This window comes from Arachis stenosperma, chromosome 5 (genome assembly GCF_014773155.1).
Source record: "Arachis stenosperma cultivar V10309 chromosome 5, arast.V10309.gnm1.PFL2, whole genome shotgun sequence".
Taxonomy (NCBI): domain Eukaryota; kingdom Viridiplantae; phylum Streptophyta; class Magnoliopsida; order Fabales; family Fabaceae; genus Arachis; species Arachis stenosperma.
The window spans coordinates 7114851-7129923 of record NC_080381.1 but is presented as its reverse complement, the minus strand read 5'-3'; the positions used below and the strand labels follow the sequence as shown (position 1 = coordinate 7129923).

At 34.3% G+C, this 15073-nt stretch overlaps 2 protein-coding genes across 2 annotated transcripts; one reads left to right on the top strand and one right to left on the bottom strand.

The window, feature by feature from the left end:
* Positions 1-584: 584 nt before the first annotated feature.
* On the top strand, positions 585-5176 carry LOC130981617 (uncharacterized). The gene is made up of 5 exons (XM_057905193.1): positions 585-1825; positions 1925-2389; positions 2499-3557; positions 3847-3985; positions 4212-5176. Exons 1-5 carry the CDS (start codon positions 773-775, stop codon positions 5174-5176), a joined length of 3681 nt encoding a protein of 1226 aa, XP_057761176.1. The 5' UTR covers positions 585-772.
* Positions 5170-9730, bottom strand: LOC130981618 (calcium-transporting ATPase 2, plasma membrane-type-like). The gene is made up of 7 exons (XM_057905194.1): positions 9070-9730; positions 8898-8952; positions 6860-8811; positions 6617-6775; positions 6364-6535; positions 5971-6269; positions 5170-5872 (listed from the first exon to the last, which is right to left on the bottom strand). The coding sequence occupies exons 1-7, from the start codon at positions 9244-9246 to the stop codon at positions 5633-5635; spliced, it is 3054 nt and encodes a 1017-aa protein (XP_057761177.1). The 5' UTR covers positions 9247-9730; the 3' UTR covers positions 5170-5632.
* Between the last annotated feature and the right edge of the window lie 5343 nt (positions 9731-15073).

Sequence of the window (15073 nt, the reverse complement as noted above, 5' to 3'; positions counted from 1 at the left end):
CAAGTATTCTATTGGCTCCTCATATGTTGTAATGCTGATTGTGCATGGTTTGGTATAATTTTGTTTTTCAGATATTTTACAATGGAAATTCATAAAATATTTTGCCAATTGCAAATATTCAGGAACACCTCAACAAATCTTTTTTTTTTGGGTCATATAAATACATTCACACACACTAATTAGATTCGAATTTGATGGCATTTAGCTTGAGGCAAACACCTTTACCACTACATCACATGTCTCAGCCACCTCAACAAACATATTTAGATGAATGACAATTTTAATTAAGAAAAGTATAGGGGTCAGCAACTTTTGTGTTTTCTGATCAGCACTTAACCATCAAAACAAAAGTGAATGATCTCCTACTATTAAATATAATCTCACACCATTAAAAACACTATTGATGACCAATTGATAATTACAAAACATCAAAATTGCTGTCCCTAACATTCTTCTTTTAATTATTAATATACAAAGTTGTAGCATTATCTGATCTCTCACATAAAAAAAAGGGGTGAGGGGACTCAACCGGATTTCATGGGGACCAAGGCTAAGTAGGCCCATTTAGCGGTAGTTCCCAGAGAGTTGGCGTTTGTGAACAAATGGGCAAAAACGAAAAACATTAAATGGACCTCCCTTTAAGAAGCCTTGCGTATGTTCTAGGTTGAGCCCACTTGATAAGCCCAAATGGAAAAGGCGAGAAGACGTTCAGAAATTTGAAAGAGAATTTGAAAATGGAACACTTTCCCTCCTCCCTCACCAAACGGACGCCATGAAGAAGAGGCTTCCTTCATCCGCAGAAGAATTTCTTTCTTCAGCCACAAAACAAACTCTCAAAACCTCCAAGCCATCACTCAAAACCCAAATTCACGCCATCAAACCATCCTCCGAACTCTCCTCTACACTCCCTCAATCCCTCTGCAATTCAATCTCCTCCGCAATTCAATCCTTCCACAACCTTCTTCAACCAAACCCTCCAACAAACCTCAGCCCCACCAAATCCCCTCGCACCCCTCCCTCCAAGCGCCTCCGCCGCTCTTCTCGCCTCGAGCCCCCACTCGCCAACCCGGATCATGAGAAGGACAAAATTCTCGAGCGCCTCCAAATTCTCGCGCATATCGCGCAACTTTGCGTCTCGCACCCCAAGAAACCGTTCTCGCCGTCGGATTTGCTCCCGGGAGTTCAGGTGCTTCACGATAACTTGATCGTGTTCGAGTCCGACTCGGTTCTTTCCTCGTCGATCGAGTGCTTGTGCGAGGAATGGTGGAAGGACAATCTTCCCGGCCGAGAGTCCTTAATCTCGCAGACTCTCCCTTTTCTTCTCGCGAGATCTCTCACGGTGAAGAAGAAGGTCGACGTGCACAAGGTCTACACGCTCCGGGAGGCTTTTGCTCTGTTTGACTTTGACGACGACAGCATCGAGGATTTGAAGCTGTTGCTGGTTCGTTGCGTGATTTCGCCTCTGTATTTGAAGACAGAGGACGGAAGGAAATTCCTCTCGTTCGTGTTTGGTTTAAGCCAACAGTTTGGGAAGGAAGTTTTGGCTATGATTCGCTCCCAGATACCGTTTGGGAGGAAGTCGATGCTTGAGTCTTACGGGGATATCCTGTTTCGGGCATGGAAAGCAGCCGAAGGGGATTCGAAAAGCGAAATTGAGAATGGGTTCTTGCAGGAGATGATCGAAGCTGCTATACATGCTGGTTCCTCAGCGCTTGCTTCATATATTAGAAGGATTTTTGGAGCATTTGTTGAACAAAGGACCACAGATGGAGTTGAGAAGCTTCTGTTTAAGCTTGCTGAGCCTGTGATATTTAGGTCCTTGCAGGTAAGAGAATGATTGTTAAGCAGAACTTTCTGAATTAGTCAATTAAACTGTTATTACTTTCCATATGTTCTGAATTTTACTTTGCGTTCTTTGCAATAGGTTGCAAACTCAAATGTTAGGCAGAATGCTTTATATTTACTTCTTGACTTGTTCCCTCTTGAAGACCCTGATGCTACGAAAGAGGAGAAAGATATATTGCTTGATAAGCAGTTCTTCTTATTAGAAAGGTTACTTAAGGATGATTGTCCACAAGTCAGAACAATTGCTGTTGAGGGTTCCTGTCGTGTGCTTCATCTGTTTTGGGAAATTATTCCTTCACCAATCATAACAAAGATAATTACAAAACTATTTGATGACATGTCTCACGATGCATGCAGTGAAGTGAGGGTTTCCATGTTAAATGGCATAATTTATTTGCTTGGCAATCCCCACTCTCATGAAATTCTTAAGGTTCTCTTGCCAAGACTTCGGCATTTAATGCTGGACAATGTTCTCACAGTTCGAGTTGCTGCAGCAGATCTCTTATTACACCTAGAGGACGTCAGAAATTTTCAGTTCAACAAGGTACATGTTCTTGAAGTCAGTGTTGATTACAATGTTCTTGTTTCTTATGTATTTGGTAATATTATGCATTCTGATTGGTTTGCTGACTGTTCTTTTGAATATTCTGGAGGTGGTGGAGCTTGATTCACTATTGTCTATCCTTGCTAGTGATCAACCTCCTGTGGCTCAGAAGATAACAAAATTGCTTATGCCATCATACTTTCCCTCGAAAGTACCCATTGAGGAGGCATGTAATCGTTGCATTACACTTATGAGAAGGTCTCCGATGGGAGGTGCAATCTTCTGCAAATTTGCAATCTTGGAAGGAGCACCTAAAGATCATCTTATGGAACTCATCAAAGCATTCATGAGTTTGGTCTTGTCACCTCATAAGTTGGATGCAAATCAGATTGAGGGTTTTCTTGTTGCTGCTAGCTACCTTTGTGATGACTTAGCCAGTGAACTATGCTACAAGAATGCCCTCAAACAATTATTTACTCAAGAGAAAGTAAAAAAATTACTTACTTTGGCATCAACAGGCCAAGCTCAATCTTCTTTATTCAACCTCCTTTCTGCTGTCCATCCAGATGGTGTTGCTGGACTACTTGAAGAATGCATGGCTATTGTCACAAACTGCAATGGTTTATCTGAGGATGTTGATCGCCAATCTGAAGTGAGGTCTGCACATAAGTTATTGCTTTCATTGGGTTATTTTGATGATATGTTGGAAGCCTTAACATCCCTCTTGCATAAGGCTGCTTACCGGTGTCATATTAAATTTGGCACAGTCATGCCATCACATAGCATTTCTTCTGTTAAGGGGAAGAAATCTAAATCCTCTGGAAATTTCTCATTTAAATCAAAGATTATAAACAGAAAGCAATCTTTTGAGGATGATTATTTAGTTGCTGTTGGGATAGCATGGCAAGTTAGGGACTTCCTTCTAAACGAGGATACCAGAAAAGCCTTGCTAAGACCTCAAACGTTAGAGATGTTATTTTTATCCCTCAAGATAATCTCCGAGGTAACAATTGTGCATTGTGGGGAGTATGATTACATGGACATTTCCCCCATTTTGGCATATATGGCTATTGCTCTGCAAATGACCGTTGATATTGTTAGCACAACTAGTATTCAGAATAATGATAGGAAAAAACGTAAGACTGAGGCTTCTACATCACTCTCAGAGGCAAGTATAATATTTAACTTTGATTTTTCTTTTTTTTTGGTTGACTTTTTGCCGCTTTTGAAATTTCATATTTCAGAATTTTATGCACCTCTGATCTTATCAGTTCTCTTTTTTAATTGTCTTTCTTTACTGCCACTTTGTTTTATCAGTTAACTAATTGACTAATTTAATTTCCACACTACCCCTTGTATCTTTGGGTTGATCTTATTGTAAAAGGACCAGATTGGTTATAATTATAGCATGCCTAATTCGACTTTTATTACTTTCTGTTTAAATTTCTTTTGAGCAGTCTATCTTGGAGCAGACGATAGAGCATGTGCTCGACTGTTTAGAAAAACTATTTGTAGCAGATGACTCCACAAAAAATGACAAAGTTGATTCAGATCTTCAGTCTGCCAACAGGACAAATAGAATTGCCACACAAAGTGGTATGTTATCTCCTTAATATACATGTTATTCAAGTAGTGGTGGGGAGTAGATGTTTATATAATACATAGTGTTTTAGGGTCTAAGAACTACTTGGGGATCAGGGGATGCTTCTTAACAATATGCTGTTTAACCATAAAGATTGTGTGTTTTTGTTATGTCTTGCATTTGTCCGTGTATATTTTACCTGTACTTTATTTCTGACTTTTACACTAAACATATGCATAGATTCTGCGCACAACAAACCTCGGCAAGTATTATGTAAGGTGAAGATGCTTACTGCTGTTCTCAAGTTCATGGCTGACACATTCGCAATGGATTTTGCTCCCCACAACCATGAATTATTCTTAAATTACACATCAAAATGTGTGCAGCACATTATGTCTTCGTTGGACAGGCTACATCATAAACAGATACGGTTTAACGAAGATGATATGAAAAGCGTATTCTTTTGTCTGAAAAGCTCTTTCACCTATGCAACAAAAGTACTAAATATGACACTCACAGATTCCAGTGGATTATCCACAAATTCACCAACAGCTTTTGCCCTTGCAAATGACCTGCTTGATTTAGTCGTTTTGATTGAATCATACTTGGGCTCTGGATATGCCTCGCGTCTTGTTGCAGCAGCAAACCCTTGGCTCCCCGATTTGGTTCTGGCATTAGCATCTATAAGTGTTCAGAAACATGGTGTGGGTGGCAGGAAACATTCAACTGCATCTGACCAAATGAAGCTTCGTATTCCAAAATGGATCTTGATTGTAGCCAAGACTGAGCTGTCATCTGTAAAGGACGCTGCAGAAGATGGATATTCCGACCAACAGAAATTCTCTGCCTTTGATAGGCTTGTGTCCATGCTGGTTGTGCTATTGAAAAAGAATTCCGATGTAATGGATGCAGTTGGGGTTATTTTCTTGGATTCTTCACTTGTTGGGCTGGAAAGAAAAGACATTGGACTAGCATTAGGACTATTGCACTTTGTACGTTTCAAGTTGTTCGAACATGACGACAGGGATTGGGGTGACATGATGCTGTCTTCTCTGCAGGGGATCTATCCTAAGATAGAGAGGGAAATTGCAGAAGAGAATCATGAAGAGGAACTGGATAAATTAACCTTTGCAAAAGATTTGATTGAACCTCTTTGGATGCATCATTTATATGAAACTGGAAAGGTATCCATGACAGATGAATAGAAAGTTAGAACTAGTTTTATTTCTGAATGTTTCACCTCCTCAGTATCATTCAGTCTAAATAATATGAAGAGGCCTTTAGATGCCCAATATACATAACTCTTCATTTACAGTGCAACTGAAGCAATAGCATAAAGCAATATCATTTGCCAGTGCATTACAAGTTTTTTCTTTTTTCCCTTAAAAAATCCAATGAAATGCACTCGGACAAATTGCAAAATAAATGCATAAATAGAAAAATAAAAATTGAAATCCTAGAAAGAGTTTCATTCTAGCAGTGCTAAAGGAGTCAGCATTATCTACACACTGTATTTTGCTGCGTCCTTTCATCTACCATTCTCTTTTCATATAACAAACAATTGAATAAACTAGTTAGTAATCTACAAGAGACCTTGAAGCTGTGTGATAACCAACCATAAACAATCTTCTGAACAGAGTTATTATGCACAACAAAGTTCTTCAAACACGGATCTTCTTCAAGCGAGCTGCGATTGGCATGCCTAAAAATCCAACCAACAAGCTGAAGAACCATTGAACCAGAGTTAGAGGTGCTGTGTTTGCAAAGGTTCCCAAGTACTCCACTATTATGATTTGGAAGAAAACAGTAGCAGTAAGGACACCCACGAAAACATGATTGTTCAATATGCCTTTGAAAACATCTATTTCCTCCATCTCACGTGAGTTAATCTCATTGAAAACCTGCACAACCAAAACCAAGCCACATATGTTAAGGTAAATTTTTGCAACAGTTAGTTATAACTGAAATATCATGTGCTTTGAATTTAGTCAATGTTTACCTGACAGAAGACAAATGTGTTGAAAATGAGTGTGTTTAAGACCAGATCCGAGTCAGGGCCGTCGAGCGAAAATATCGATTTCCCCCTTGACTGAAGAAACCATATCACCATAAACTGATACAATGATTGTCCCAAGATGTTCCTCCACATGACATTGCTGATGAAATTGCCCTTCCTTCCAACAGGCAAACGCTTCATTAAATCATCATTCGGAGGTTCAGTTGCTAGTGCTAGTGCTCCCAGTGTATCCATGATCATGTTCACCCACAAAAGTTGAACAGCTGTGAGGGGTGCACTTCCTGTTGAGATAATGAATCCAATATAATTAGAGACAAACCGATAAGAGGTTCATAAATGACATTGAAAGTAGACAAATTAAGCTAATTTTCTAACCTGTCACACATGCTGAGGTGAAGTTCACTATCAATGCAACCACATTAACCGTTAACTGAAACTGCACGAATTTTTGAATATTTATGTAAACAGAACGTCCCCATTTGGCCACTGTCACTATTGTGGAGAAGTTGTCATCTAGAATTATGACATCAGCACTTTCTTTTGCAACCTGCACAATGCAAGAGTTATGGAATTAATTAAGATCATTAATGACTAAAACTTAACACAAAACTATTGAAATTGCACTTACCTCAGTTCCAGCAATGCCCATAGCAAGTCCAATGTCAGCTTCATGAAGTGCTGGAGCATCATTTGTTCCATCTCCAGTTACAGCTACAACTTCCCCAAACGTGTTACGCAAGTGTTTCACCAATGTATGTTTGTCTAAAGGCGACGACCGAGCCATTACCTGAAAAAGGAAAAGTATGTCACAACTATTGTTAATGGAAGTATTAAACAATGAATCATTCATTTGATAGAATGAAAGAATTACCTGAATTTTGGGAATGAGTTTAAGCAATTCTTCCTCACTCTTCTCTCTAAACTCTGGACCTTCAATGGCTATGCCATCATCTGTTAAGATCCCACATTCCCTGGCTATAGCCTTGGCAGTATTGATATTATCTCCTGTAACCATCCTCACTGTGATTCCAGCAGAGCGGCATACTGCTACAGATTCCTTAACGCCGGGGCGAACCGGATCCTTGATACCAACAATTCCTATACAAGTATAGCCAGAATCAGGAATTGGATCCTCAGAAGAGAATCCATTATCTAATTCTTTATAGGCAAGGCATAATGTTCTGAGTGCCTCATTAGCAAACTGGTCTATTGTAGCCTTGAGATGGTTATTTGATTCTTCATTGAGCAGGACAACCTCGCCGGCGGAGTTAAGCACCTTGTCACAAGAGGCCAGGATGATCTCAGAAGCACCTTTGCAGTGTGCACGCAATCCACCACCAGGGAGCTCCACCACAAGGCTCATTTTCTTCTTGGTGGAGTTGAAAGGCTCAACTTTAACAACATTGCATTCTTGTTTCTCTGCTTGAAAATCTCCACCAAGTGACAAGCCAAACTCCAAGATTGCAGTCTCTGTTGGTGTCCCTAAGATCTCTCGCTTCCCATGTTTGTTAACCACAACCTCTCCTCCAGTGTTGTTGAATATTGACTGAAGGAGCAGTTTCATGGAAGAATCAGGAAGCTCAGAACACAAATCAGAAGCCTTATTGTTACTCACTTCATTGGTGTTCATACAAATGCATGTTTTCACAACAGTCATGTGATTAGTTGTTAGAGTTCCAGTCTTGTCACTGCATATAGTTGTGGCAGATCCCATGGTTTCGCACGCGGCCAAATGCCTCACAAGGGCCTTATCATTCATCATCTTCTTCATGGCGAAGGCAAGGCTCAATGTCACAGCCAGTGGCAGCCCTTCTGGGACAGCAACAACTACTATGGTAACCGCGACAGCGAAGAATTCCAGCATCTCCAAAGCATCATCTCCATTCCAGCTCCATATTCTCCCTTCTTGGAGCTTACGGCTCACTAGTCCTTGCACAAGAACCGCGAATGTAACCACGGCGAAGAAGAGGCCTATCTTGCCAATAATGGTTGCAACTCCATTCAATTTAACCTGTAATGGAGTTTCATCATCTCCACCTTCACTCAGAGTTGCCATCAACTTTCCCCATTGAGTCCTCATTCCCACAGTGGTAACCAACATCTTGCAAGATCCATCTTGAACCTTGGTTCCAGAAAGAAGAAATGGATACTCAGAGTTCACCATAACCGGTTCACTCTCCCCTGTCAAGCTTGATTCATCAATCAACAGAGAGAATCCAGAGAGAAATAGTCCATCAGCAGGTACTTGATCACCAATTGAAAGATGCACAATATCACCAGCAAGTAATTCATATATTGACATCTTCTGCCTGCAACCGTCTCTTGTTACCTGAACTGAAATCTTCTTCTTCTCCTTGTCCAAATCTTTGAATTGCAATGACTGCCTGTAATCACTGGTTGCTGTCACAAACACAACCAGTAGTATGCTGGCAACAATGCCAAGACCGTCATGTGCTCCCTTTGGCCAACCTTCTGTTGCAATGCCAACTATCAGAGACACAAAAGCACACACTCCAAGTATCATCAGAGTCATGTCTTGAAGGGCTTCCCAAACAAAAACCCAGAAACTCTTGGCTTCGCTTTCGGCGAATTTGTTGATCCCATATATGTCTTGTCTCTTGCTCAGTGAATCAGGATCACTGCTAAGCCCCTTGCTGGTTGATGTAGAAAGCTTCTCTGCAATGCCATCAACCCCACCATGAGATTTCAGCTTCTTCACATCATGGCCTTCAACAATAGTCCCCAATTCATCACCACTGATTTCGAAACCTGCTGCTTTAACTTCTTCAGGTACTTTTTCATCACTTGGTTTCACTTGTGCACCTGAGGATGTCATCATGAGTAAATACTAAATACATTGAACCTTGAACTCGTTCACTATTCAGTATAATGCTGATGAAAATTCTTACCTTGGATAAATTGAAATGCTGCTTTGGAAACCAAAACTGCCACCTTCAGCTTCTCCTGCAATATAGAGGGAACAATAAGTCTTCATATTGTTTATAATATGGGAAAGCAGAAACATAAACAGCTTCTTAGTATCATTAAAAACAGTGAACATCAAAAAACATGAAAAGATACCTTGTTGCCAAGACGCATGGCATCTGCTTCTTGTCTCTTGGAGAGATTTGCAGTGAAACGGAACCTTCTTTTGGGGTTCTTGACCATCCCACATAGCTTCCTCCATCTCTCAAGTGCTTCTTCAGATGAATTCTTAGGCTTCACATCAAAATTCTCTTTTAGGTAGCTCTCCATCATCTTCTTCAAACTTCTCCAACGAACCAACTTTTGCTCACTAAATAACAATAAATAATCTGCTTCCTATTAACTATGAAGTGTGAAACATGAAATATTCAAATGAATTCGGAGAGACTCGGTGAGACCCCTGTCATATAATGGGTGTGACTATTTCCTGGGTTTCCTAGCAACCTTCTTAGAAGTTAGGTGCGAAACTTTGAATGAAATGTGATTTTCGTGGAAAAAGAGAGAGACACTGTAAGTAAAGCTTGGTGGGGGGGACCCTGAAAAAAAATAAAGACAAAAGTGAAGTTTCTCAGAACCTTATCCTGTCTTGAAGAATCAGAAAAGATCAAAAGAGAACAGAGTAAGAGGATATTTGAAACAAGGCTTGAGTAACGGTTCTGTTGATGGTGTTCTGTTATGTTTTGTTTATTGTTGGGAGATATAAGGGTCAATGGCTGCGCCCGCCTTATACTTAAGGAAGGAAATCTAGAAGACCATATGTTCTTGTAGATTGTAAAACTTATATATAATGAAACGAATAAATAGAGAGAAATGAGAAATCACCTAGGGTCCGTTGACAAGCTTCAAAAGCTATTCTTTTTTTGAGTTTTTTATTTATAAAAAATAATAGTATTATTGTCTGATATCATTTTTAAAGTTAAATTATAATTTTTAAAAAAAATTATTTAAGTATTTATAAAAAATTAAAATAAAAATTTTTTATCATATTTTTTTAAAATAAATATTTTTAAAATAAAAAAATTAAATATAAAATAATTTATTTATAAGATATTTTTAATATAATTATTTATTATTTAAATTAATTTTTAAAAAAATTTAATTAAACTGTTAAATTTTCATTTTCAGCTTTAATTTATGAATTTTTTTTTGTTTATGGTATTTTTCAATCTGACAGGTTAAGGATTAAGTAGGGATGTTCTCATAAAGACGCGTAAAATATTTTTTGTAAAGACACTAATGTACGGCGTTATTATTGGACGTATTAATGAATTTGTTATTTTTTAATTTTTTAATAAATTAGAATAAAATCGATTTTTTTATAATAATAATAATAAACCTAATTGTTATCAAATCTGGTCGAACCGACTAATTTACATAACTCACTCGATTATGGTTTTTTTTAAACAAAAATTAAGGATATATTTGTCTTTTTATCAAAAATTTAAACATGATTCGGTTTATATTGTGTAAATTGTTCGGATTAAATCGGGTTTAATAATTATAATACGAATAATTGAGTTTATTATTATTGCTATAATAAATCAATTTTGTTCTAGTTTATTTAAAAATAAATTATTAACTAGTTTAATAAAAATGTCCAATAATATCATGACACATATAAACGTCTTAACAAAAAATATATTTTTAATGCCTTTATCAAAATGGTCTCGAAAAATTAATTCGTTGCAAATTTAAGTTCTATTTAATAGTTTGTCATAATCAATAAATTATCGCATATACAAAATAAAATTTAAACTTGCTTACTGAACGAGCTCGATTAACCAAATTTTGGTTTGCTTTAATTTATGATTTAATGATGCGAAATTGCGAAAGCCGAAAATACACCACTAGCACTACTTTATGTCTTTTTAATTTAAACATTTTGTCTAAGTTAAAGGACTTTATTTATTGTTGTGGAACACGACGCAGCATTGTTTCATGCCTTTATGATGCTGCTGCTCCTCCTCCTCTAATATTAAATCCATCACCGCGTTTTTTCATTCTTAAATTGGTAACGAATGATAATAATATCATCAATCAATCAGTGCCTGAGAAGTAAAGAAAAAGAAAAAGCATCTTCAATTGAAAACGCGTAAAAGGACATTGGAAGAGAAAATTACAAATAAACATACCGCGTCAAGGACGTGTTTGGTGGGCGCAGAATGACTCGGACCTTTTCGCTCAAAAATTCAGCAATTCGGGCCGTCTCCAAACACGAATAATTCTACAACTATTAATGTTTTATGGGCTAACTACTTGTCTAGGACATAAAAACAAGGACAAATATTAAAAAAAAAATGACAAATTTTATAACCTACTGGTTCACCTCATTTACTTGCCCCTTTTTAGATGAATAATACAAAGTGACGAATACATCAAAATGAAGCTTTATGAGTCCTCATTGTTTTTTAAGCTAAAATGGAATATTATTTTTTTGGCTTTTTTTGTCGCGAAGCTAAAGTTGGATTTATTTATTTTTTATTTATTCTTTTTTAGGTGTGTTATACATATTTTTAATAAATTTGGGTTGATTCGATATTTATGATATGCAAGCAAAAAATACTCGAGACAGATATTACCAACCCTTTTTAATTTATAGAACAAACCAACCAATTTAAACACAAATCCAAGTACCTGTTCTTTTGTAAAATGTTTTTTATTTTTAATTTTAAAATTTATCAAAAATCAAACTCAAAATTTTGTTGACATAAAATTCTAAAATTATATCTTAAAACTACTCATCTCAAACACTTAAACTTATCGAAAAATGCAATATTAATAGTTAGTTGATGTTTTCACAGTCCCAATCTACACAGGTTTTGGTCAAGTTTTTTCCTTTTTTTTTTGTCATGGAGGTTTTGGTCAAGTTGAACTCATTTTGGCAGTACTGATTGAAGCCTATGGACCAAAGGAAAACAGATCAAACCATTGGAACGTTCATGTGTGGCCTTGAGATTTTCGGGTCATGATGTATTAATATCTTAGTTATTAATTTTCCAAAAACAGCCCAATAAACAGAAGCTCTTTCAGATATTTGGTAGGCCCATAAATATTTCTTTTATTTTTAATTTATAAAAAATTATGATATTAATGTTTGAAATAATTTTTACAATTAAATTATAATCTTTTAAAATTTTATTTAAATATTTGTAAAAAATTTACAAAAAATGATTTTTTTATAATAAAAAACTTTTTATTATTATTCTTTTAAAATAAATATTTTTAAAAAGCAAAAAGGAGAGGCTAGAAAAGGCGGGGCAAGAGGTTTTAAAAAAATAAATATAAAATAATTTATTTATAAATTATTTTTAATATAAATATTTATTATTTAAATTATTTTTCAAAAAAAACTTGATTAATCTATTTACTTAAACTGAACCTAAATATTTGTATGGACCAGCCCATCAGAGAAAAAGATACTACGGAAGTGCGAGTGATGGATGGTTTACACTACTTTACTCCCAACGCATCTTATTCCCGTTCAAAAATCAACGGCTGAAAACGACCGGAATCAAAGAATAAAGACGTTAATGTGCGTGAATTATTATTTTGTTTCAAAAAAATTGATTTATAAGTATATTTATTACATATTTATAATTATAAAGACGTTAATGTGCGTGAATTTAAAAATTATAATTTTTTTATGTTTTTAGAAATTATAAATTTATTGAAATTGTTGTGAAATTATATATATTGTTTAATATTTAATGGTTTATAAAAAAAAGGAGATCCCGCTAGCCTACCATTAGGTAGGCAAGGGAAAAATTCAGAACCGTTTTACTAGGCGGGGCGAGCTTTTGGCAAGACAGGGCGGACTTTCTCATTTGCCACTCCTAATAGGGGCACGGACATAAGTACCCGCCTCATGAAACTTATTAAATATACGCGAATATAAAATTATTAATTTATCCTATTTATTATATATGTAAATCTATTTCTTGAATTTAGTAACCTTAATTTCTGCCTCCAATTTGAATTTTTCCTTTTTCTTCCAGACTCATTCTCAGCCTTGATCCTCTCTCTCTCTAACTCACTTTCTCTACCTCTCATCAAGTCCGTCACTATGTCGCTCAGTATCGTCCTAAAAAATTATGTTATGTTATTATGTTGGATTTTTTTATGTTTTCTCCTTTTTAAATGTTATTTTTCATAACGAATATGTTATAAATTGTGTTGAATTATATTGAATTGATTATTTTATGATTTATTATATTATGTCTTTTTGTGTTAATTTTTTAAAAAATTTTCAAAGAATATTAATAGATACCCGAAGAGATCTACGTTCTCTTAGGAGTAATTAAATAGGAACTTACAATGACGGAGAAAGAACAGAGACATTTTTTTTAAATAGGAATGAAGGATGAAAAGTGGGTTTCTCACGCTCCCCTGAGTTCTCATTACCATATCTAACTAGCAACGGAGATCCAATTTGAGCCGATTTAAGAGGAAACGCATGGACTTCATCTGCATTGGGTCTTTAAGGTAACGAACTCAAGTCAAATTTGGGACCCTAACAATATATTTTAGTTGATCTTGCTTGCATTGAGGTCTTACCAGGTTCAAATATATCTTAAATTAATATTTTGAGTCATTGTTATAGCAAATACCATACTATTTAATATTATAACACTTAGTATATATAAAAGTTAGATATATTTACAAGACATTTTTTAATTCAAATTAAAAAAATTAATTATCTCTTTTTTAGTTTTAAATATTATTTTCTAATGTAACAAAAAAGTGAAAATAACAATAATCACTCACATAATTAAAATAGAGAATTTTAATATATACATGACACTATATATATCAAGAATTATTATATATGATATATAATTTTTTTTCTTTTCTGTAATGACTATTTATATAATTTATTGAACAATTTTAATTTTTCATCTTAATATTTAATAAATTTAACATACAAAATAAATAACTTAAGTTATCATCTAGCACAATAAGTATAATAGTGCAAATATTTATTTATTTATTAGTAGTAAAAAATATATAAATAGTATAAATTGATATTTTTTTAGTATAAAAGCAATAATAAAGATTATTAATTAAGTTAATTACATAATTAAAAAATTAAGAAGAATTTATTAAATAATAATAAAAAATAAGATTACTATTTTCACATATTACAAAATTTATAAAAAAATTGGATAATAAATCAATCCTCAATAGATTATATATTAATTCTGTCAAAAAAATAAATAATCAATACATTGGATATTATTATTTACGTACTATATATATATATATATATATATATATATATATATATATATATATATATATATATAATCGATTATTAAGTTTATAATTAATTTTTAATCTAATTTTTGGTAATTAAAATTTAAATGATTGAAATTATTAAATGATGAATATTTTGCATCTAACCAATTTATTTTTATTGAAATTAAAAAAATGATGAGTGTTAATCAATTCTAAATTTAAATTTAAATTTGAGTAAGAAAATAAAAAAATATTTTACATTTTATCTCACTAACCAAATTAATTTTAAGATAAGAAATTACTTTGTACATCATATATTGTAAGATAGTATGGTCATTTGTTATTTTTTAATAGTAAATATTGGCAAATAAAATGGTGTAAGAAATTAGAAGAAAATGTATTTACAAGTTTAGAAAATATTAATTTATTTTTCAATAGAATAAAATATATTGAATAACAAAAGTTGTTATCGGTTTCTTTTCACACTAACTAATACTCAACGATGGTGTTTCGATACACCATATTTCCAAAAAATATTAATCGATCTAATAACTTTTGTAATGACATAAGTTTATGAATTTGAAAATTTAAAAATTATTTCATAAAATGTGAAGTTTTAACAAGTAACAATGTTGATCATATTGTTTTGATTTCAAGAATGAATACGATAGTAATAAATAAAATTGTCCCAAGAAAATTTCAACAAAGACAAAAATTCATAAGTATTTCTATTAATGAAAAATTAATCTATTTTAAAGACAAATACAATTTTTTCTACAGATTTTTTAACTTGGCAAGTCGAGAATTAATCCACCACATATTGATGTTCTATTTATTAAGGGTCTGTCGCTAACTAATGGATTGT